This window comes from Apodemus sylvaticus, chromosome 9 (assembly GCF_947179515.1).
Source record: "Apodemus sylvaticus chromosome 9, mApoSyl1.1, whole genome shotgun sequence".
In the NCBI taxonomy this organism is placed as follows: Eukaryota; Metazoa; Chordata; class Mammalia; order Rodentia; family Muridae; genus Apodemus; species Apodemus sylvaticus.
In genome coordinates, this window is record NC_067480.1 from 22658959 (window position 1) to 22684324 (window position 25366).

General features: G+C 50.7%; 1 protein-coding gene across 2 annotated transcripts; it reads right to left on the reverse strand.

The window, feature by feature from the left end:
* Positions 1–638: 638 nt before the first annotated feature.
* On the reverse strand, positions 639–23900 carry Scly (selenocysteine lyase). 2 transcript variants are annotated; one of them, XM_052192800.1, is made up of 12 exons: positions 23769–23898; positions 21254–21366; positions 18050–18150; positions 15874–16054; positions 12624–12751; positions 12273–12437; positions 11138–11244; positions 6437–6473; positions 4432–4515; positions 3889–3988; positions 2493–2568; positions 639–1629 (listed from the first exon to the last, which is right to left on the reverse strand). In XM_052192800.1, the coding sequence occupies exons 1-12, from the start codon at positions 23819–23821 to the stop codon at positions 1476–1478; spliced, it is 1299 nt and encodes a 432-aa protein (XP_052048760.1). In that variant the 5' UTR covers positions 23822–23898; the 3' UTR covers positions 639–1475. The 2 variants fall into 2 exon arrangements, with proteins under 2 accessions (XP_052048760.1, XP_052048761.1); XM_052192801.1 differs by lacking the exon at positions 12273–12437 and having other exon boundaries at positions 23769–23900.
* Positions 23901–25366: the final 1466 nt, after the last annotated feature.

Here is a 25366-nt window from a genome sequence, read left to right on the forward strand (position 1 = left end):
GTGCGCGCGCACACACACACACACACACACACACACGCACGCACGTGCACGCGCACACGCGCACACACACACACACACACTTTCTCTGTGTGTGTGTTTAACTGAGACAAGGTCTCACTAGTGGTCTGGAACTCACTGAGAACAGTGGTCCACCTGTCTCTACCTCTCCAGTGCTGGGATTACAGATGTGTGCAGCTGTGCCTGGCTGGTTTCTATCTGGAACCCAGTCCTTGGCTGTTCTCAGCACTGACTCTGGATGAGTTTCCAGTGGCTGCTGGATTAAGGTGAGGCTTCTATGGTAAGAGGACAACCGTACAGGTCCACATTGCCTGCTCCTGCCACAGCATTTTTGGGAGTCTAGACCATCCATAGCCTGTGGCTGGGGAAGTCAGGACTAGTGTGGGGTCACCCTGGTGCCACAGACAGGTGCTGATGGGGGACCGACCTTAAGCTACCAGAAAGCCCTTTCAAGCCCTTGGGCTGCAATATCTAATGGTACATCAGAAACCTTTTCTCCTTCAGCTCAGACAGACAGACAGACAGACAGACAGAGAGGCAGAGGCATTCATCAGCCTTGTGAGCAGCAAGTCAGAGAATTTCCCACCCCACCAGAAAAAAGCCCAGGCCACCTCAGCAGGTGCAGACATCTTTCATTAGTTCATTTAATTTCTGTTCATTTAACAGCTGTTTCCATGGGTTGTGTCATCCTTCGGACCACAGACCCACGTGCTCAAAGCATCCTCCAAGAAGATATTCCTATATAAACCTTGGTGCGATGTGTGCCACACATCCTCAAGACGGCAAAACCTTTTGCAAATAAAATCAAAATTGAATCTGAGCGAGAAATGATCAGATTTCCCACTTTGGCAAAGACAGATCAGGCATCAGCCTCACTGGAGGTGGATCCCTGAGCAGAGGGCAGGGTGAGCGGTGACCTCGGGGACAGGGCATTAGGCCTCATCTGGGGACCCTCAGGCCAGGGAAGCAGGCGGGCAGTGACTGGCCGAGGGCAGAGGAAAGAGGCGGGGCTGTACTGGGGAGGGGTGTGTCTGTAGGTGCACCCAGGAGGCCATGGGTGGAGACGAAATCAACTTTCCTATTCTCACACTAGCAGCTAAGTGACACTGGACCAAGACTTGGATTTTGTCTTCTGGCCAAGGTGCCTTCTGGGGTCAGGCAGTTCTAGCAGGCTGCCTGACAACTGGAATATTCCTATTCCCCTGTGGCCTTTGTCGGAAGGTGACAGGGGGAAGTCCTATGTGACACGGTTGTCCTGAGCCTGTAAGGATGGGACGATTGGGATTCTGTGCGGTGGGCGGCCCCTCATCGCTCTGGACCCCACAGTAAGACAAGTCATCTCCGTGCAGCTCTTGAGAAGGGGCAGTTTAGGGGCCAGGGGCTTTCACAAGCGGTTTCCTATGGACTGAGCAGCCAAAGTCCCGGTAGCCATGGAGGGGAAAGAGTGGCTGCTAGCTCTAGACCCGGCCTTCCAGCTGGGCCACGGCCTGCTTCAGGTCCTGCACGATGAGGTCCACTTCAGCCCTGGTGGTGCTACGGCCCACGCTGAGCCGGACTGCATTCCGGGCCACAGCCACAGGAATGCCGCAGCTCAGCAGCACTGGGGATGGCCTGTGGGGGGAGGGGCGCGAGGGGGTGGGGGGACAGCATCAGCCGCAGCTGAGGGTGCACTTCCCTTTGCGCTCCCACCTCTCAGCCAGGCCCTCAAGGTGAGGATGTGCTCTGTCCATCAGGGCCTACCTACCTGGCCTGCTGACACTGTCTGAAGTCCTCCTGTCCCCAAACTCCCTGGCCCAAACATTCCTCCAAACCAACTCATAGGTAAGGTCCTCCTAACATTCTCCATTTCTCTCTGGTACCCATTTGTGCTTCCCATGGGGAACCATATTGGTTTCTAGCTCTAACACCTTCCTCCCATGCATCTGCCAACTATGTTCAGCTCTGCACTGAGCCCTGGCTCCTGATTTTTTCCTGTATTTAAAGTCAAGGTAAAGATTCTTTGAGCAATGCCATCTAGTGCTTAATCGGGGAGGGGGGAGTCCATGTGCCCCCCCATCTGTACCTCCCACTTGCCCCTGATCCCCAGCTGGCCTCTGTGTCCCTGCTCCTAAGGGAGCCTTGGCCATCAGGTGCCGGACTCCAGGCACCGGGTGCCCTCTTATGTCCCCTCTCTCTTCTGTGAACCACTGATCCCCGAGAGCCTGACCCTTGTCTTCCTCTCCTGGTTAGCACAGGGACCATTCACATGCCCACTGAACCATCCCACCAGCTCTGGACCCGGTACTGATTGCTGACTGCTGTCTCAGAGCCAAGCCCGCTCACCCATTCGCTCCGATCCACAGGGACCCATACCTGCCCCCAGCCTGGAGCAGAACCCTTCTCGCCGGTGGTGAGTCTGCAGTTCGGGGGGCTAGGCCCGGAGTTGCCACTAACTCGGGTGCCCCTGAGAGTCGGGTGTAGCTAAGCACACCTACCGGTCCTCATGATCTGAGTGGCACGAAGCTCCCACGCTGGCCAGCAGCGTCCGGCACTGTGCAAGGACCATGTACCCTGTGAAGACAGCATGTGGGACTTGAGCCATCTCCCAGCCTTCTGACCCTGCTTCCCTGCCACTACCCACTGGATCCCAGTGCAGGCAGAACTCTGGGAAAACTACGACCTGTGGCTACAGAAAGGCCAGTCCTCTTTTGCCTCCTAAGACTGGCTTTGAAATGGTAGTCTAGCCAGCCACCTCAAGGGCACTGGGACTCCTACAGGCTGCCTTGCTTACAGGTTTGGTGCCAGGTAGTGCTGAAGGTGGCTACCTACTGCTGTGCTCACCCAGGGCACACTGCGCTCTTCTCACAAGCCCAGGTTAGACCCTAAAACTCTAGAGATGCTGGTGGAGTTGATCCCAAAAAATCCCTGTCACACTTAAATCAACACAGGTCATCCCTGGGCAAAGCTGCCCCTGGGAAAGTGGGAACAGCAGGAGAATAGCTTCCTCCACAGGGGGTCTGGCTGGGTGTGGGGAGAGAGAGTACAAAACTCCTTCCTCTCATCAAGCACGGGGGTTTAGCTTTAGGCTCCATCATGTCCCATCAGGACCGCAGGCTCCTCTGTGATCCAGGGAGGTGAGAGTGACACCCAAGGGCTGGAGAGATGCTCAGTGGTTAAGAGCACTGGCTCCAGAGGACCTGAGCTCAGTTCCCAGCAACCACACAGTCCCTCCAAACCAAGGATAATGGAATCTTATGGCCTGCAGGCATTCATGCAGACAGCCCTCAGATACATTTAATGACACCACCTAGTGGTGGTGATGTACGCCTTTAATCTCAGCAGTCAGGAGGCAGAGAGAGGCAGGTGTACAAATGAGTTTGAGGCCAGCCTAGTCTACAGGGTGAGTTCAAGGACAGCCAGGGCTACACAGAGAAACCCTGTCTTGAAAGAAGAAGGAAGAGGAAGAGGAGGGAAGAGGAAGAGGAGGAGAAGCCACAGGTGCAGAGGTATCCTCTGGGCCAGTAGGGCTGGGAACCCCGGGAAGCAGAGCCCAGGAGTGCTCCCCGGAAGATGCCACCCAAACTCGGAATCCCGCGCTTTGCCCTCAGCCACCGTCACATGGCCTCTGCATTTTTTTTTTTTTTTTTTGTCTTGACTGAGCAGAAGCAGGCAAACTTGCCTAGCCTGGGCTGATTTCCTTTGGCTGGCCTGGGCGCAGTCTGCTCTCTTCCCTTCTGGCCGCACTGGCCAGTGGCCCCCCCGCAAATGTCCTACACCCTGCTAATGTCAACCGCATTGTGCTGGGCGCACAGGGCAGGAGCAGGGCCTGGCTCAGACCCAAACCCATGACTCCCCAACATACACGGGGATCAGGGCAAGACCAGTAGTCACCTTGGAGCTGGGACCCCTGGATGGAAAAGTTGCAGGTGTTTGGAAGCCTCTCCACTCCTGGAAACCGGCTGTTCAAATGGATTCTCTTGCCAAATTCAGCCTAAAAACAAAATCCACACACACACACACACACACACACACACAAGCACACACCAGAAATTAGTCAGGGATCACTTCAAAGTCACCCTCTCCCATCAACTGTTTGATATTTAGACTATTTTGGAAACAGAGTCTGGCGTTGTTTATCCTGTCGTAACAGCTATGCAGTAGACTATGGACCCTATAGTACAAGTGAGCATACTGAACATCTTCACCCTTCACACACAACCGCAACTGTGAGAAAGATACAGGGTGCCCTTTTGGGATTTCTGATGCTAGCTAACTTCCAACCCAGTTCTGCCCCCTCTTTCTCCAGGTCCCCAGACTGAGTTTCATCCACGGGGAGACAGTGTCTGGCGCCACCGTACTGACTGCACTGTCCCACGGTAGACCACCTCCCAGGTGCACAGGTGCAGCTGCAGGGCTGGCCTTTCGCCCTCTCACCTCCAGCCTCTCCTCCAGGTAATCCCGGATGTCTCTCATGTGGGCCTCATATGTCTCACAGTTCTCGCTCACCAGATCAGCAGCCTGGGGACACAGACATGGGACAGTGTGGGTCTCCTGGAGTCAGGGACCAGACAGCTAGAAACAGCCTTCCCGGCCTCTGCTAAGCCTCTGCAGTGTGCTGGCAAACCCTGCCGAGCTGCCCCTGCTCGTGTGTGCGCAGCAGGGTCACCAGGTGCTCCCACAGGCTCCATCCAGGTGTCACAGGCAGAACAGCAAACAAACCCCGAGGGAATCTCAGCTCCTAAGGAGTGTCATTCTCTAAGGGATAAAACTAGGTCAACAGTCTCCCTCCTGAGCGTGCAAAGTCCTCAGGTCCCTGAGGGGCCAGGGAGACAGTCAATGGGAATGGCTGTTTCCACAGGCAGCTGCAGGCCTTAGGTTCTGCTTACTCACAGAGGTCCCACTCTACCAGAACAGGAATCTAAGTGCCCAGCAGACATGTAATTAGCTCTAGTCAGGGCTGGGATGACCCGCTGTGATACGTAAGGGTCATGCTAACTGCTGTACCAGAGGCCCACAGAAACCATGACAGATGCCCAACTGTAAAGGCAAGAACTACCTCATCCAGTGCTGGGAGCCATGAAAATGGACAAAGACACTGGCACCCCACAGGAAGAAGAGACAGCCACAGCTGCTGTCTCAGGCCCATGAAATGAGGACAAGGAGCCCTAAGGGTTCCTTAGGCCTTGTGAGTGAGGGCCTGGAAAGTGAGAGCCACCTCAGGGCGACAGAGAGTGTGTGTGCGTGCGTGTGTGTGTGTGTGTGTGTGTGTGTGTGTGTGTGTGTGATATGTGAGGGTGTTTCCAGAAAGACTTCACTTTAGAGGGAAGATCCTCCCAGAATGTGGGCAGCTCCATCTCATGGGCTGGGGTCCTGGGCTGAATGAAGTGAGTGAACTGGGCGTGGCGTCCATCTCTCTCTGCTTCCCTCCTGTGGATGCAACGTGACCATCCTTGCCCAGCCAAGTTCCCGAAGAGTTGGCAGAGTGCAGGCTCCAGAGGAGACAGGCCAAGGGTCCCACACCCGAGCTGGGTACCTCACACCCTACGGCCCGACAGGGACCAGCAGGCCTGACCACCTGCAGAAAAGCCAGCATTGCCTTTCTCTCATTCAGGAAGGGACTCAAAGAGTTTCTCCTTTAAAACGATTCTATTCTTTAGTGTATGTGCATGCAAACACACACGGCACACCACCTGCAGAGGTCAGAGGACAAGTGTTTAGAGTCAGTTCTGTCTTCTCACCATGTGGGCTTCAGGGATCAAATTGGGTTGTCAGGCTGGACACCTTTACCACAGAGCCACCTCGTCGGCCTAGGTTTTCCCTTTCTTTTCTTTCTTTCTTTCTTTTTCTAATATTTATTTATTATTATATCTAAGTACACTGTAGCTGTCTTTATACACACCAGAAAAGGGCATCAGATCTCATTACAGATGGCTGTGAGTCACCATGTGGTTGCTGGGATTTGAACTCAGGACCTCTGGAAAAGCAGGTGATTCTCTTAACTGCTGAGCCATCTCTCTAGCCTAAAATATATATTTTTAAAGATGTTCTCTTTTATGTATTATATATGAGTTCACAGTTGCTATCTTCAGACACACCTTCAGAAGAAGGCAACGGATCCCATTACATATGGTTGTGAGCCACCCTGTGGTTGCTGGGATTTGAACTCAAGACCTCTGGAAGAGTAGTCAGTGCTCTTAACTGTTGAGCCATCCATCTCTCCAGCAAGGTTTTCCCTTTCAACTGTGAAGCAGAAGCACCTCACACTACCACCAAAAACAAAAGTCTCCTGAACTCCTCACCCCCTGCCTCTACCTCCCAAGTACTCAGACTACATGAGTACACCACACCTGGCTCTCCAGCCTCCCGGAGGAAATTCCAGGCTTTCCGTCATCAGTACACTCATGGCGTCACTGCGCCCACCCAAGGTCAGCAGACTCACCTTCCCAAGGCCAGCAATCATGGGCGTGTTCTCGGTCCTGCAAGAGATGAGGCATGGCGTGGTAAGGAAGCTTGCTGAGCCCCCAGCATGCAGGCACTCACTGCTCTCTGCCCCTGATGGTGGGCGGGATGCGGCCAGCTGTCTAAAGTTCCTGTAGCTTTGACTTCCCTGCTGTGATGGGCTAGAACCTGGGACGGTGTGTTCAAATAAATCCTTTCTTCCCTGAGCTTGTATGTATGTATGTATGTATGTATGTATGTATGTATGTATGTTTTGGGGCAGTTCTAGATGTTGTCCAGTCCAGAAATATTGAACATATTTTCCCAGTAGGCAGCTGGTCTTTTTGCAGTAAAGCTGTTCACAAAGCGACTGCTAACTCTATGAGATGCTCCTATGCGTACATGAGCGCATGCAGGAGGCCAGGTGTGGAGCCTGGTGTCTTCTCAGTTGTCTCTCCTGACAGGGTCTCTCGGAACCCGCTATTCACTGACTGACGGGACGAGCTAGTCCGTGAGCCCTGGGCATCTACCCACCATCTCCACCTGACCCAGCATGGGAGAGAGAATCATACCGCCCACAGATTTTACACATGTGCTAGGGATGGGGCTCGTCCTGGAGCAAGCACTTTGCAAACTGAGCTAACCTTCAGACCAACAAAGCTTCCCTTACAAAATCCAGCTTACCCAGGTTTTCTTTAATGAGTAGCATGATATGAGGTCCGAGAACTTGCCGCCTTGCCTGGGCCCCAGCAAGTTCTCTTTTCTTTCCCTTCCCTAAAACAGGTTTTATATCTTATGTTCTGTGTTTAAACCATTTTGAGACAACGCCTGGTGTAATCAGCGTAAGGCTCATGTTTTTGCCTGTGATGTTCTTTTGGTTCTGTGGAATTGTTTGCTAACATTCTGATGAATACTTTCTCACACAAACTCATGAGAGACATTGGTTTACTTCGGTCTTTGCCTGTGATATTGGCTTAATACTGACATTGTAAAATGAACCGGAAGTACCTAGAACTGCCTACCCAGAACTCCCAGCAGGCTGACAGTGGTCTTTACCCGCTGTGGGGTGAGAGAGGCGAGCCCTCTCCAAGCTAGGAAACTTCCTTCTCATCCCACCATTTGAGAGCTTTTAACACGAATTGTAGTTGATTCTGTCAAATGCGTTTTCTGCATCACATGAGACAACTGTGTGATTGTCTTGACTCGTGAACTTGCTGGCAAAGTGGATTTCACTGGGGGTCTTGACCCTGAGCAGCCTTCCACCCTGGTGCTGGCATCAGGTGACATCTGCTTCATGGAAACCCCAGTGTCCCCTCCTCTCCTTTTGTGGAAGAGAACGGACAGATCTGATATTCCTTAGACATTTGACAGGATCTAGTTAGAACGATCCATGGGCAGAGATCTCCCTGGGCAGTTTTAAAGCTAGATCCCATTTCCAAAGAGTCATGGTTCCAGCCTAGTGATTTACCAACCACCATGGGGCTGCCGGTGGCTTTCTGATGTCGGCAGGGTCTGATGTGATGATGTGTCACTCCTGGTTGGGAGAGTTTCTCCTTTGTCACTCACTCTTCCTACAGAGTCACCAATTTGGTGACTCTTTCTTTCTTTCTTTCTTTCTTTCTTTCTTTCTTTCTTTCTTTCTTTCTTTCTTTCTTTCTTTCTTTCTTTCTTTCTTTCTTTCTTTCTTCCTTCCTTCCTTCCTTCCTTCCTTCCTTTCTCCCATGCAGCTGGGGCTATCCTTGAACTCCTGGTTCTTCTGTTACTACCTCTGAAGCAGTAGGATTAGAGGTTTTGTTTGTTTGTTTGTTTGTTGGCTTTAAGGAACCCCCCCTGGCTTCGTTCATCTGTTTTCTGGGCTGCAGTTTCTTACCCATCCAGGGCCCATTTTGCTCCCCAGTTTCTGGTTCTTCCTACAGGAGCTTAGGCCCGACTTCCCGTTTTTCTTCTCAGCTGTTTTTGGTCATTTTAGGATATAAGCCTCCCTCCCACCGCCTGAGCTGGGCTTCCACTTTCATCCAGTCCAGTCCCTTTGCTAAATCTTTTCTGCCCTGGGACTCTCTATTGGTTAGAAGAGTGTTTCTTGTTTGCAGTAGTTTGGGGATTTTTCTGTTCTCTGTAATTTGCTTCAGGAACCCATGGCTAGAGAGCATACACTAGAAGTTTCCATTTTTAACTGCCCTGAGGTCTGCTTAAAGGATGGCAAGTGATCCCAGCAACCCGGGCAGTTGTTGGGTGGAGAGGTCGCCACGTGACCAACCATGTTGGGCAAGGCACTTTCGGAGATTTCCATCTCCTTGTCTTTGTCGACTGGATCAAGCCACTGTTAAGAGCTCCCGAGGGGTCTCTCCCGCCTCCTTCCTCTCCATAGTGTAAACTCGGGCCTCACAACAGCAAGCTGTGTCTTCTTTCACTTTCTGTTCTACTTGCAACGCTGTCCGGCCCCTGCATGCGCTCCTTGGTGGACCCCGCACACCATGTCTTCTCTGCTGTGCTCTAGAGTCTGTGGCAGCCAGGACTAGAAAGCCACGCCTGCTTCCCTCTCTGCTCCCCTGCAGTTTCGGATATATTTGACGTGCCTTTAAAAGAAGGATTTATCTTAAGCTTTGTGTAGATGTGTGTCTGAGGGTGGGGTGTTGGGATATGCGGACATGAGTGTAGGTGCCTCAAAAGCCAGAGGAGAGCGAGCACTGGATCTCCTGGAGCCGGAGTTACAGATGGTTGTGATTCAGTCGAGTTTGTTGGTGCCGGGAACAGAACTTGGGTCTTCTCTGAGAACAGCAAGTGCTTTTCACAGATGAGCAATCTCTCTAGCCCATAAAAATTCTTTTATGCAATGTATTTAAGCCATTTACATTGGACATCATGATTGAAACGGCAAGCTGTGAATGGTCAGCTGTGATAGTGTCAGTTGTCTCCTTCATGGAGTCTAGAATCTCCTAAGAGACGGGGCTCTGGGCTTGCCTTGAGAGATTGTCTTTTTACTTTAGTTGATGTGGGAAGGCCCGCCCACTGTGGGCGGCACCATCCCCTGGCTGTGGTCCCAGACTGTGAATGTGGAGAAAGCGGGCAGAGCCGCAGCATAGCTCTGCTTCCTGGTTGAGGATACGTGTAATAAACTCCTGCTGCCTGGACTTCTCACCATGATGGACTGCATGAACCCTTGAACCGTGAGCCAGGAGAAACCCTTCCTCCCCCCAGTCACTTCCGCCAAAGTTTTATCAACGCAACTGAAAAATAAACTAAGGCAGCTGGGCTAGAACCTGCTTTACTCCATTTTTTTTTTTTTTTTTTTTTTTTTTTTTGGTGGTGTTACCCACACCACAGACAGCCTCATGTATTCTAGGTGAGTGTCCTACCATTGAGCTATACGTCCAGACACTCCTGTTTGCTTTTGTGGGGGTACTGCACAGTTTTCAAAGTTTAATTTTGGGATATACCTATTCATCTCTTTGTAAAGTACACCCAATGAGACTATGGATATTATATGCATTATATTAATATATTATATGCTAGTATATGTTAGAAAAAATTTCAGTCTATTGATTTTATCATTTTACCAGCTTAAATGAGATAGTCAGGTGGAACATGCCTTGTAGGACCAGCACTTGAGAGGAAGGGCCAGGAGGGTCAGAGTTCAAGGCTAGCTTGAGCTACATGAGTCCTGTCTACAAATGCCAGATAGGAATATCCCTTCTTCTAAGGCTTTTCCTTTACACAACTATTTTAAATGTTCATTTTACATACCTTGATAGCCATATCAGATACTGTTCAACTCTTTCATAAGCTATCAGATCTTTTTTAAGTTTCAAGGAAAGCCCAGAGGAGAAGGGCTTCCTACTGTTTTTTTTTTTTTTCTCAACTTCTCTTCATCTGGCCACACCTTGATTTCCTCTTCAGACTTGCTTACCAGGTGTGGGATTCTAGCATGACTGTCCTCCCTCAGCACGGTGCACCACCACGGGACACCCATGTCACTCAAAGCGCTTTCCTCTTGTCGGCAGAGGCTGGCTGTCGCTGGTTGCTTTCAAGAGTTTATCTTCTATTGTTACACATTTAAATATCTCGGCAAACATTTCTTTGGACTTCTCTCAGCTTTTTGCTTGTTTGTTCTGTGACTGGCGAGGGGCAGCAACTGTCCTGTGGGGGTGGGCTAGAGCAGATACTGTGTTTCTTCTTCTTGATTGGCTAGCCTGCCCACCTGTGGGCATCAGGTGGAGGCAGTCCCTGCCTTCCCTCAGCAGTGTTTCTAGACAGATGGTTCTGGCTGTGGAACTTGTGGCCAGGAGCCAACACTGTCTTCGCCTTGTTACCATCTCCCTTCCCTTAGACAGCCTAACAAAAGTGCTGCTGGCCCTGATTTGGGGTTAAAACACCATGCATGTAGTGGAGACCCAGAGTTCTCGCAAAGGAAAATGGGGCACCCCCTGAGCCCGCTGAGCCCCCACCGCAGGGAACAGTAGAGCATCACAGCACACAGGAACTGTGAAGCATTTGAGAAGGGGGACCCCTATTGCATACTCTGATTCCCCCTGAGAGATGGCAGATCTGAGTCCCACTGTGGAAACCAATCAGTAGGACCGATCCTGGTTTGGGGTGATGTGGATTGCACTGCCGAGAGAGAGAGAAACGGCAAAGTGTCGCTGACTCCACTGACAGGAGTGTTTGGCCAGCCAGCCAGAAGCTCGTGGACTTTCAACCTTACCCTGGCCTGAAATTCCGCTCTTGTCCACCTCCAAACAGCATGGGGTACAGGGGGGTGTGTTTACCGACCCCTCGTACATACAGAGCACCGATCCTGGGGCCGTAGAACTGGAAGGAAAAACCAGTCATTTACTCACTGGGAGCTGCTGGGTGACCTGCTCCGTTCGCGTCTGAGGACGAGAGGCACAGAGTGCTCCAGGCAGCTCTGGGGGAAGGGGGCATGCTCCTGAGGTTTCCTTGTGGCCTGGGTCTTTCTGCTTTGACTTTGGTGTATAAGAGTCACAAGAGCCCTTATGCTCAAGGTCCGGCCCAGCCTGAGGATTGGCTGGTGTTGGACTCCAGTTCCAGTCCTATGATGGGAGAGGCCTGCACATGACACAACAGGACTGTGAAGGAAGGAAGGGGCTAGAACGGCAGCAGCGGGATTTTCCTGAACTCTGTGCCTCCCAGTGGTAAGAGGCAAAGGGTTACATCACGGTGTGAGGCCAGCTTGTGAGCTCCTTTAGGGACCAGCTAAGGGCGGTGTGGCAAAACAGAGCACAGAACATCTCTGTCCTTGTCAGCTGCCAGAGAGCCAAGCGGAAGCTCTGGGGAGGGTCTTTGCTATGACCTTGTTCCTGAACTGCACTTTGAAGAGTCACTTGAAACCGAACCTTCTTGCTGAAAGGTCATAGTTCAATCAAGTCAGAGGAAGCAACAGTCTCCTGGACCCATCTCTTCTGTGCTGGCAGGATCCTCCGTGGGTGTAGATGAGGCCTCTGAGTAAGTTTCCCCAGCAACCAGAACTTGCTGTGTACCAAACCCTCGGCCATGCATCCTCCACAGAGCCTGTAGCTACGTCCTTCCCTGGCTCCGTGTGGGTTGGGGAGCCCTGCTATCTGTGTCACAGCTTGTCAGAGGTCATCCTAGCTGTCACTGGTGCCATGACACACGTGCACCGAAAGCTCTCGAGGATAAGGCCCTTCCTGAATTGCTGTCACAGCATCTCAGCACCTGGTCCCTGACAAACAGGCACCTGGAGCTCACTGGACAACCACAGTGACAGAACTGGTCATCGACAGCAGTGCTGAGGGCTCCACTGTGTCGTGGTGGTTAGGTCAATATGGAGGGAAGGCAGCCCGTGCACACATACACACCTTATGGCCCACGATGGTCAGGAAGTCCACACCCAGGTCCTCAACATCCACTCGTCTCTTCCCCAGTGCCTGGGCGGCGTCCGTGTGCACCAGGACTTGGGGCAGTCCCGAGGCCGCCCGGATCTGGTTCAGGGCTTTAATACGACGGCTAATCTCGGAGACAGGCTGAAGCAAGAGGAGGCAAGCAGCTGGATGAGCGTGTGGTTCTGACTAGAAGGAACCACACGAGCTGCCAAGGGCCGAGCTAAGCCAGAGTCAAAGACAGAGAAAAGAACAGGTGGGGTGCAGATGCCTGGAAGGTGCAGACCTTCTTCGCTGGACCCCCCACTGAAAAGAAAATGGCCAACTCACCATGATGACGCCGGTCTCGTTATTGGCCAACATGATGGTCACAAGGCACGTGGTGGGACGGACAGCCGCCAGGATATCCTCCACCTCAGCCTGCCCGGTCACCTTCGACACCGGGACAAAAGTGACCTCTGAGAAACAAAACATATATACTATGCAAGTTAACCATGCAAGTAACTCCACAATTATATTTTTATTTTTTAATTTTATTTTTATTTTTTTTGAGACAGGGTTTCTCTGTGTAGCCCTGGCTGTCCTGGCTGTCCTCACTCTGAAGACCAGGCTGGTCTCGAACTCAGAAATCCGCCTGCCTCTGCCTCCCAGAGTGCTGGGATTACAGGCGTGAGCCACCACCGCCCGGCTCACAATTATATTTTTAAAAAGAGGAATGTACCATCCAAGTTCAGACAACATTAGAAATGCTGTCCACTGAGAAGCTCAGGCCTCAGGTTATCCTCACAATAGGACCCGGTAGTGAGCAGCTCCAGGAAGTTAGTAGGTCACCATGGCAACAGGTAACACCTTAGGTGACACATTAGCAGATGCATCCAGGGAGAGAGAGCAGAAAGAGGATTTTCCAGGGCCAGACAAAAGGCCACAGAGAGCTGGGATGGGTCCCAGCTGATTCCCGCCCACAGTCTGTGGAGTGTAACAGCTGGCTGTGCCGTCATCGGCAGACAGATGCGCCTTAGAGATCAGAACAAAGACAGCCAGTGCGTACAAGCTCTCTCTAGCCTCTGTGTCTTGGGATGGATTTGTGCGTGACCATGGCTGTGTGCAAGATGAGATCAATCATGCTCCAGCTCTAAAGAGGGAGGGGAGGGGAGGGAGAGAGAGACAAGTCGTCTTCCGCATGTCCTGCTCTTCTGCACGGCACATTTATTTCTTACATAAATTCTTGTAAGTGAATTTGTAAGAAAATTCACTCTCATTTTGAAAAATTATTTTAAAATATGCAACCATCAGAAAAAACTAATTCCTGTAAACTGTGGCAAAAGATGGCCGGACAATAGGCCAGTACACATGGGCCAGATAGAGTCAGGCATCGGACAAGACACGACAAAAGGAACCCATCTGACGTCATTTCCGGGAATCTGGAGGTGCCTCCTGCTTTCCCATCCGGGTCAGTGCCCGGCCGCTCACAGGGCAGTTTGGGCTCTAAGGTTTGGAGAGAATCACCCCTGGAACTCTGTGAACCAAAGCTGAGGTTCCGGGCCCAGGTTCCACCACACAAGGGGACACAGACCAGTCCCATGGGATGTCTAAGTGGTTCTTATGGCTGTCATCAATGGGTCACCCTCTGTCTCTGAGCCACAGAGATTCAGTGACACAAAGATTGGAAGCAAGAGGTTAGACAAAACCGTATCAAACCATTCTACTAGAGCATTGTTTAATATTTCAATTGCACTGCTGTATGTAAAATATAGTTTTCAAAACATAAAACAGAGAGTCAATCTCTTACAAAGAAACAAATTCTTGCTCCTGGTTCATAGGGCACCACAGAGTCAGCCGTAAGAATCAAAGCTGAAACCACCCAAGGCGCTGCTGGGACAGGAAAGGAATCTTTGTGACTCGGGGGTAGGGTCACAAAGGGAGACTTCTTAGATATGACACAAGACAGAAAACATAAACAAAACGACCAAACAAAAACCAAAAGCAAGCAGACCTCATCAAAACTTTGTGGGCTTGTGTCACATATATGTGAAATTCTTGTAAGTCAATAACAAGATGAACAGTAAAACTTAGGGCGAGGGGCTGAGGGCGCTGTCCGTGTGGAGTACTAGCCTAGCACACATGGTGACTCTGACAGAAGAGACAGACAAGAAGCTCCGTCAGGGACAAGAGACTGCCGATCGTGGTGTCAGGGAAGGCAAAGGCGAAGGTTAATCAAGTCTACCTGAGAACCTGTCAAGGGGTTTCGAGACAGGGTCTCTCTGTGTATCCCTGCTGCCCTTGAACTAGCTCTGTAGACTAGGCTGGACTTGAACAACAGAGATTCACCTGACTCTGCCTCCCCAGGGCTAGGATTAAAGGCGTGCACCGCCACCACCGCAGGGCTCCAATCTGGTTTCTGTATGACTCAGCATCCAACACGCATGCATGCATGCACGCACTCTCTCTCTCTCTCTCTCTCTCTCTCTTACACACACGCACACTCTCAGACACACACACACACACATGCACGCACGTACACTGTCTCTCACACACACACACATGCACTCACACACTCTCTCTCACACACACATGCGCGCGCGCACACGCATGCACACACACACACACGCACGCACTCTCTCTCACACACACACACGCATGCATGCACACACTCTCTCACACACATGTGCACGCACGGGCACACACACGCACACTCTCACACACACGCATGCACTCTCTCACGCACACGTGCGCACGCACACACACACACACTCTCACACACACACACACACGCATGCACGCACTCACACACACGCACTCTCTCACACACACACACACGCACGCACACACACGCACTCACACACACACACACACGCATGCATTCTCTCTCACACACACACACATACACACGCACGCACACACTCTCTCACACACACGCGCGCATGCACGCACACACACACGCATGCACTCTCTCACACACTCGCACGCATGCATGCATGCGCTCTCACACACACGTGCACGCATGCGCACACACACACGCACACTCTCACACACACGCATGCACTCTCTCACACACACATGCGCACGCACGCACGCACGCACACACACACGCACACTCTCACACACACACACACGCACTCTCTCTCACACACACACACACACGCACGCACGCACGCATGCATTCTCTCTCTCACACACACACACACACACGCACGCATTCTCTCCCTCACACACACACACACACACACACACACGCACACGCACACACTCTCTCTCTCTCACACACACACACACATGCATTCTCTCTCTCTCACACACACACACACACACGCACACGCACACGCACACACTCTCTCTCTCTCTCACACACACACACACACATGCATTCTCTCTTTCTCTCACACACACACACACACACACACACACACACACACACGCACGCACGCACACACTCTCTCTCACACACATACTCTCCCTAAGGAGCTTTATTCATAACAGCTGAACAGCGGGGACGGCCATTAACTTCTGAAGAGGCCAGTACGATTCGGTACACCCGTCTGCAGGGCGCGTGAGGCCCAGGACAGTCCCCCTGGTCACTAACCTGCCATCTGATCTTGCACCAGGTGCTCCAGGGGCAGCCGGATGGAGTCGTGTTCCACCGTGCAAGTGATAAAATGGGGCCTGGTCCCCTCCTCCGGGCTGTGCTGGTCAGCCACACGCCCCCTCAGGGCCTGCTGTTCGTGGAAACACCTCACCATAGAGTGGATTACTAAATTATTTGACTGTGGAGACACAATAGAGAGACAGCTTTCACCAAAGCTGCCAGTGGAGAGAGAGGAAGCGCTTGCTCGTTACTGTCCTTCCCGCCTAACACAGCAGAAGGAAAAGGCCAGAGAAAACCAACCTCCTGACAGGCCTGCGCCTCCAAACACTAAATACTCTAGAGCTCACTTCAAGTGTGTCTGTTTTGTTAGTAAGCCCAAACTTTCATATTACATAAACCTGACAGGAAGGAGAATTCCACCCCAGGTTGGAGGAACACAAACTGGAAGCCACACAGGCACAAATATAAGATGAAAGAAAAAAATCAAAAATTGAAATTAAAATACACCCCTGCCTTCGGAGCGCATGACAGTCCACAGTACTGGCCCCAGATCACGGCCAAGAGAACCCGCGGGCAGCAGAGCAGAAGGGCAGCTTCACAGGGAAGCTGGGCCGGGCAGCACACACCGCCTGCCTTGGAGTTTCTTTTCCCACCTGAGCCTGTGACTCGCCTGTTCTGCCTCAGGATACATTATTTCCAGTTAGCTCCACGTTCACACTTCTGCACTGGTCAGGCGAGGCCAGAAGGGTAGGACGCCCTGGGGCTTCCCTTGGGCTGCACCTGTGTTCAAATCTCTGACTTATTTGCTGACTGTGTTATCCCCCAGAGAGTTGTGTGAGTCCCCCAACTGTCCTGGGTGCTTGTGGCTTCTTTGGCTCTGTGAGATAAACACCTCTTCCAAATGCTCTTTGACTTTCCTTGAAGTGTTCTCTGATCGCACAAAGTGTATCTGTTATTATTATTGTTATTATTTATTATTATTATTAATTATTATTATTTTTGCTGTGACAGAAATCATTGTCTTCCTGGTTTGTTTTGGCTCATATTTGTGATCCTCCTGCCTCGGCTGCCCAGTCGAGTGTTCTCCTTTAAAGGAGATGCTATCCAAACTTGCTTTGAGATACCCTTTGCTGTCAGACAGCACAGAGGTGCTGAGGCAGCAGCTAAGCGCTTTCTAATGTCTCTTCTTGGTCCCATCGCTGCCGAATGGCAGAAGTTGACTTCCAGGCCCTGTGGCAGCAGAGTCTAGCAGGACTCCCTGCCATCCGCCTACTCGGTCACATGACAGTCTTATGGCCTACTACTGTGTCAACACTGGCTGTCCAGGCCAGTCCTGAGCAGTCAAGATGTGTGGCCACCTAATCATGTGGTAAGTGTCTGCACTGACACACTGTCTCTGACCAAGTGTCTATCCTTGCCAAAGCTGTCTGCCTAGTTACAGGAGCTCTTACAGACTTGGTTTAGGGAGTGCCCTGCCTTCCCTCATTAGGCTCTTAATCTTCCTGAAATCTTGACTCTTAGCTTCCACATGAGTTAATTTGTGAGAGTCCATTGTCAGAATTTTGACAGAGGCTGTACTGAGTCATCAGATTGGTTTAAAAAGAACCCAAGTCCTCCGATCTGCAAAGCACGGCCCCTTGCCCAGAACTTCTTAGGAGACTCCAGGAAATGTCTCTCACCTCCCTGGCTGGTCTCACCAATTCTTTTCTATTGGATTTATTTCCTAAGTGACATTTTTATATTATGGTAAATGCCTTTTACAGGCACAAAACAAAACAAAGCAAAACAAAAACAAAAACAAACAAAAAAAACAAACCAAGAAGCAAAAACAAAACAAACAAAAAAAGTAAAACAGCCCTCATGCTCAAGGTCAAAGTAAAACAAACGAATTGACTTTTAATCTAAAAACTGCTGTGGTTGAAGTAACCTGTGACCCACAGCCAACAACTGTCCCCGAGCTTTGCAGTATCTTCCTTTAGGTTTCTTTCTAGTGTGTTCTATCAACTTAAACGTGAGTTCCATTGAGTCAGATGAAGCCTCGGACTCAGTGACATACACAATGTAGTCGGAAAGCATGGGATAGTCCCAGAGCAATAGGAGGGAGAAAGCCACAGGCGGCACCCCGCCCTCACCCCACCCGTGCTTTTCAGCTCTGAGAGGTGGCAGCTTTTACCTCGGTGCCCCCGGAAGTGAAGATGATGTCCTGGGGCTTTCCCCCTATCATCTTGGCCAGGCTCGCTCGAGCTGTGTTTATAATGTCCTTGGCCTTCCTACCTTGAAAGACAAAAGAACATGGTCATAACTAGCAATTCCACATCTAACAGGGCATCTAGACAAGGGAAGTCAAGGACTGGGGTGATCCTAAAAGGAGACACATCCACCCGGGATGAGAATACTTTCCTACCAGTTAGTGGGGCGTCAGCAAAGGGGCCACATTGACTTAGCAAGTCAGTGCCAACCAATGGAATTCAGCGAGAGCCACGGACAGCTTGGTTGGGGGATCTAGGAGCCCCCCCAGCACAGCTCTGCTCTGTTACTGGATGCTAGAGGACAGGCTACGGCTATCTGCCCACCTTCTCACCATTCAAGAAAGAACAAGGAGGGAAGGTTCAGAACCACAAAGGTAAACAAAACAGAACATGAGATTTCATACACCCAATCAGCCAGTGCCTTCTCTCACGCTGCAGGTCAGCCTTGGGAGGCACAGGAAGGTTGAGAGCATCTGCCTTCAAGTGGGTGTCCTAACGGCTGCCCAGTTGCACTGGACAGCGTGCCAGAGGAAGGTGGTTCTATGGGGTTCTCAGTCAAGACACCAGTGGCCCCTACATTTGATGCTGGGTCCAGAACGGCTTTCCCATGATGCCCAGTCATTTGGCCAGAACTCCTCCCCTCCCCAGCTCACTTCCAGATGTTGTTGGCGGTCACAAGCAAGGCCACATCTGGCCACATCTGGATAGTACTCAACCTCTTCCCACAGGACCTCAGCATATGTTGCTGTAGATTTTAAAACCTAATACTGAGAGACCCTGAAGCAGCTGTGAAGATGAGCTGGGGTGGTGGTGCACGCCTTTAATCCTAGCACTACGGAGGCAGAAGCAGGTAGATCTCTGTGAATTTGAGGCAGGCTTGGGCTACAGAGTGAGTCCCAGGAAACCAGAGCTACGCAGTGAGATCCTGTCTGTCTTGAAAACAGACAGGCAAAAATTTATGATTCACGATTTTTGCTTTTTTTTTTCTTCTTGGCATTTTTACTCAATTATTAACAGAGAGCAGCTGGGCTGTCACCCAGGATAGCAACAGTTTCCCACTGCGTGCCCAACTTCCTGGTTACCTTAATCTCCTTGGCCTTCTCTAGTGTATTCTATCAGAAGTTCGACTATACTACAGGTGACATTAGGCAGTCCAGAAATGTCCAGAAATAAGGCGACAGACAAGTTAATGAGTGACTAGCATCTGATTTGGAAAGTCTGTGTCACTGAGTTGCTGAGGAGCTTTCAGTAAACAACTGCTATGAACCCACCACAGCCCTTTAGGAAGGACACAGGTACTAGAGTAAGACCTGGGCTTGCCCACCCGTGTGACAGATCGGTTAGCGAGGGTCATCTTTAGTTCCCTGGTTGGCACTCAGTTCCCAATAAAGCACCATTAATGTGGTTCATCTTAGTCACCCTAACCGCACAGCGCAGGGCTGGGAGCAGGGCCCTGGCCATTCTGCTGATAAACATTAACTAGGAGGGCAAAGCTTGATTAGCCTACAAGTCTGTAGGAAAATGTGGAATGCTGTCTTTTAACTACTGACTGGAAGCAAATTATCATCCAAAAATGCAAATTTAAAACTCTACATTACAAAGGCAAACTGGAAAGAAATAAGAATATAATTAAAAGTCGGGTAGTGGTGGCACACACCTTTAATCCCAGCACTTGAGAGGCAGAGGCAGAGGATCTCTGTGAGTCTGAGGCCAGCCTGGTCTACAGGCTGAGTTCCAGGATGGCCAGGGCTATACAGAGAAACTTTGTCTCTATAAAACAAAAAAGAAAGAATGTTATATAACCCAAGCAACAAATTAATTTTCCTCTTTTCAAATTTATTTTTACTTTATTTTGCATGCATGTATGCGTTTGTGCATGTATTTGCTGTGCTGTGCATGTGTGTTCATGTATATGTGTTGTGCATGTATATGTGCTGTGATGTACATGCATGTTTGCATGTTTGGGTGGAAGCCAGAAGTTGAGTATCTCCCTTAGTGCTTTGTGTTACTTAGGGTCTCCTGCAGAACCCGAGGCAGGGTCTGGAGCCTGCAGACTTGCTAACCTTGCTAGTCAGCCTGTCCTGGGGGTTCCCTGTCTCTGCCTCATGGGGGCTGGGATGACAGACCTGCTGCCATGAGTGTGTGGCTTTTGCACAGGTTCTGTGGATCCGAACTAGATCTTCACACTTGTGTACCAAGTGCTTTAGCCACTGAGATCTCCTCAGCCCTACAACTTGCCTTTTTTTGGAAAAGGTCACAATACACATACGTAGACTTGATGCTGCAAAGTACATCCCCAAAATGCATGGAGATAGACTGCAGGTTGCAGAAAAGATGTTTAGTAAGTGCAGGCTTAATAACAGATGTCAGTGAAATGTTTCTTGTAGGAAAGGGTGGCAGGTTATAGTTGAAAGGTTACAGCCATCAGGGTGACAGTAAGGCTCCAGATACAATCCTGGACTTTTCGAAAAAATCCTAAAAATGACTGCTCAAGATACAGTTCATCTTGGCTCATGCAAGTTGTCCTCTGACACACGCATTTGTGCTATGCAATGTGAATAGGAATGAGTGTGTGTAAAAAAATCTGTCAGACATGCAGCTCCTAGCTAGGCTATCATACAGGGACAGAAGACTTTAAGAGTCAAGTCAAGTATACAATTGTAACATGATGCTAATTTACACAGAAGACACTATGTAGACTTTAGTGACACAATGCTTAAAGATTAAAATGTAATTATTTTCTTTCCATTTTTTTAAAAGTGTGCTTTAAAAAACTCTTGGGAATTATGTTAAGCAACATAGGCATTGTACTAAGTTTAAAGTTGAAAGAAAAAAAGAAAGTCCACCCCAATTCGAAACAAAGCCATCTTATGTAAGCATACACTTTATATACTTACTCTCTCCGCCCCCTCTCATTTTTGTTTGTTTGTTTTTGTTTTTAGGCAGGGTTTCTCAGTTTAGATAGCCCTGGCTGTCCGGGAACTCACTTTGTAGACTAGGCTGGCCTTGAACTCACAGAGAGCAGTTTGCCCTTGAGTGCTGGGATTAAAGGCAGGCGCCACCAAGCCAGGCTAGTATACACTTTCTCTAAGAGGCCTCCAGTGCCCCTTTATTGTCATGGTTCTTACCTGCCACGTATGAGCTGCTGGGGTTTCCCCAGGCTTCCTTCATGGCCTCTGTCACAGCCTGGATGACTTCCGGCTCTAGAGGTGTGGTGGCATTATAGTCCATGTAGACCTTCCTGAAGAAAGAGAAGAGCCTGTAAAGTTTGGGGAAGCAGGGGTCCACTGCTAGAGTCCTCTGCATCCAGAGTGGAGAGTGGAGGCTCAGGTAGGGCATCAGACATAGGTTCTCCATCTTCTCCCTCCTGATAGGAGACGATGGTTTCCGGTCACCCAGCAGCTGCCCCATACAAGAGGGTCATAATCTCCCCTAGCAAAGGCTGACTGACTGCTGGAGGCTGGAGGCCAGATCTGTGGCCCAACTCCAGGAAGGGAGGGAGGAAGGAACTGCCAATGGTTGGGGAGCCCCACATTTCCTTGGGGAATTTCCCAACAACGTAGAGCCATCTGCCCCTTCGAGTCCTTCAGGAACCGACTCTAGGAAGGAGCTTTGTACTGGATGTCTTTGCAGTAGGTTTCCTAGGCCAATGGCAGTCTCCTCCCAGGCTTTCTCCAGGCAGGCCTCTCCCTGGGGCATCCTGCATTTTCAGTTTTCCTTGCCCCACCCCCATGTAAATTTTTTAAATTTTTGTTTGTTTGTTTGTTTGTTTTTAGAGACAGGGTTTCTCTGTGTAGCCTTGACCAGTCCTGGAACTCACTCGGTAGACCGGGCAAGCCTCAAAGTCAGAAATCTGCCTGTCTCTGCCTCCCAGGTGCTGGAATTAAAGGCATCACTGCCTGGCTCTATGTAAACTTTTTAAAGGCTGTGCCTTAACATATCTGCTTGGATGAGGCTCCACAGTCCTATTAGAACTATAGGCCGCAGCTCGGCCCTCTTCCTCCCCTCCCTCCCTGTCTTCCCCACATCATCTGACCAACCCAAGAGTCACGTGCATAGCTTTCTCTCTAGGGAGAAAGAGTAGTTCCAGTACCAGCAGGCTTTGCCTTCCGGCAGGGTCTCCACTTCAGGATACTGTGCAAACCCCAGACACCCTCACTAAGGAGAATTATCTGCTGTGTTCTCACGGGGGTTCCAGACCCCAAAAATCTCCATGGTAGGCAATCAGGCCTGAAAACAGCCATTATTTCACTTCATTATTTAAAACCAAACTGGTGTTCAAGCCAATGCACTGGTGAGCCGGAACACAATGCCCAACTACACCCACAAGAGCACAACAGAACAGGTAGGAAGAAGCTTTGATCTCCTGTCTTCAGCTTTAAGTGCCACAGAGTCACCTGACCTTGCAATGTTAGGGGCCTTGGAAGGTATACCTATCTGAACACCCTGGGGCTGGAATTCCCATTGCTGCAGGCTTTGCCTGTGCCCCACATCTGTTCCTTCCTATAAATAAATAAATAAATAAATAAATAAATAAATAAATAAATAGCTCCCAAAGTGCTGCACACCCACAGGTCCACCGAGTGACTGTGGTTTTCCCATCTGTAGCTTGGCAGAACTGTTTTATGGTTTGCATTTTATCAGCGATTGACTCACTGTTATTAGTCTGTTCCTAGAGAAAGTGAAACTGCTTAATGACTATCTAGTGCAGGCTCAAGCCACCAGGCTTAGGCCTTTATGAGACAAGTTCTCACTGTGTGATCCAGGCTGGCCTCCAAATCACAATCCTCCTGCCTCGGTCTGGGACTATAGGCAAGTTCCACCACATCCCGCGAGACTAAAAATTTTAAAGGGAGATAGATATCTGACATCTTAGACATGGGCACAGACGATGAGAAAATACAAAAACAAAACACGGAGAGGGCAAACCTATAATCCAGGTAGGAGGGGGACAGGAGTAGCCTGGACTACATAGCAAGGCCTTGTGGGAGAGACAGGGAAAAAAGGAGAAAAGAGAAAGGAAAAAAATGAGATGGGGGTGGAGAGGAGGTTTCTGGTATGACACATTCCTGGGTGGGTGAAGGCTGAACCAGGGACTTGCACACCACGCTCCCCCGTACCCCCCCTCGCCCCCGCTTCTGTGCGCTTAGGGAGGAGGTCCTGCAGTCCTGTGGAGTGCAAGAGAATGTTGATCTGTCTCCTCCACCGTCCTGGTGTCCCTAGGGCTCCCTCCCCAAAGTCCACTTTTCACTTCGGGGCGGTCAAATGGGCCCTAAGAGATCGTCCCCAAAGTTCTCCCCTGTCCCACAGTCACGCAGCTCTAGTCTCTAAGCAGCAGCGATTCTTGTAAAATGCGGATAATAGCGATCCTGCTGCCAGCTCCAACCTCCAAGACCCTATTCCCTGGGGAGGAGCCCGCAACACGGGAAGAGTAATGCGGTCACTCTCGGCACAGTTGTCACCCGCGGGCCCCCTTCTGCCCTCAGCTTTGGCGGTAGCCTGTTTTCTACTGGGTCGTGTGGCCGTATGCTTCTGCGTGTCCCTGGGACTCCTTCCCCCCCACCCCCATCCCCGCCTCACCAAACCCTCACTGAGGTCCCCCAAGTGTCCCCAGGCCCTGTGGGCTTCCTGGAAGGAGCGCACCTGTCGGGCGGGCTCTCCATATTGCCTCGCGCGCCATTCCGCGCCGCGTCCATCCCCCTGATCGCCTGACGGTCACCCCAAACCTGAGCGCCCCGAAGTCGCTGACGGGGCGGAGCCTCGGCCCTGGGTATCCGCCTTGGCTGCGCGCCTCGCTTCGGCCAATCTGCGAGCCGCACGGGCCCTGCCTCCGCCCCTGACTGGTTGATTGGTCATGCGGGGTCAGGTGGCAGTGGGGCGGAGCTGGGGACAGTCTTAGGGCCACCACGCAGCCGGTCTCATCTAACCGGCCTCCTGCAAAGCGCGCGCCGCTCAAAGCGAGTAATCTGGGTATTCCAGCTACTGGCACCATGCCCTGGGAGCCCACCTCCCCGGGTTGTCACCAGTGACAGAAGGACCAGTGATTTCACCTGTCGCCGCAAACTTGGTGGAAGAAAAAGCGCTAGGATGCACGGTGCAATGAGAGGCATCGCAGCAGCCAAGACTGAGCATCTGGAAGGGTTGGCGGCCAGTGGCTTGTAGACCTAAGTGCTCGCTGGACATAGGATTCCCTAGATCCGCCTTCCCCGATGATTTAATTGCGTGAAATGAGAAAGTCATGCTTTGATACTTTTGAGGCAATCTGGATCAGAGAGCGAGAGCTAAGCAGGGCTGTCAAAATTATGGAAGGACGAAGGCAGAGGACCCAGAACCCACACAACAGCTCACACCGGTAGCGCCAGTTCCAAGGAATCTGATGGTCTTTTTTGGCCTTTCCAGTCACTAGGCATGCGCATGGTGTTCGTGTGTAAGTGCAGACAAATACACATGCATGCAGTCTCATACACATAAAAATACTTTTTTTAAAGAATTGAAAGTCGTGAAGCAGAGCAGGGGTAGCACAGGCCTTTAATCCCAGCCCTCCAGAGGCATAGGCTGGCTAATCTCTGTGAGTTCGAGGCCAGCCTGGTCTACAAAGTGAGTTCTGAATGTGTGTGTGTGCTTAAGATTTATTTATTTCATGTTATTTTATGTATGTGGGTACACTGTCGCTGTCTTCAGACATACCGAAAGAGGGCATCGGATCCCCATTACAGATGGTTGTGAGCCACCCTGTGGTTGCTGGGATTTGAACTCAGGACCTCTGGAAGAGCAATCAGTGCTCTTAACCGCTGAGCCACTTAAAACGCTGAACGTGTGTTTTTAAAGTGTCACATTCACTCTGGAACCCACCCATCCTTGTCAGCACACAGAACTGAACACCCGTCTGCCTAGCCGGGCAACAGTTAAACAGTGCTGAGCTGACTGCATCCCAGGGGGTCCTCTAGGAAACCAGACTTGGGCTCCAGCTTCCCCCTTTCCCAGATTGTCACCCTTGTCTTAGATGATCTGGACCATCCTGGGTAGGTTTTGCCTTCAGGTTCTGCCCTTAACATTGACTTTGTTACCAGTGGTGCATGTCTTTAATCCTAGCACTTGGGAGGCAGAGGCCGGTAGATTTCTGAGTTCAAAGCCAGCCTGGTCTACAGAGTGAGGTCCAGGACAGCTAGGACTACACAGAGAAACCCTGTCACAAACAAACAAACAAACAACCCCCCCAAACAAAACAAACAACAGCAATG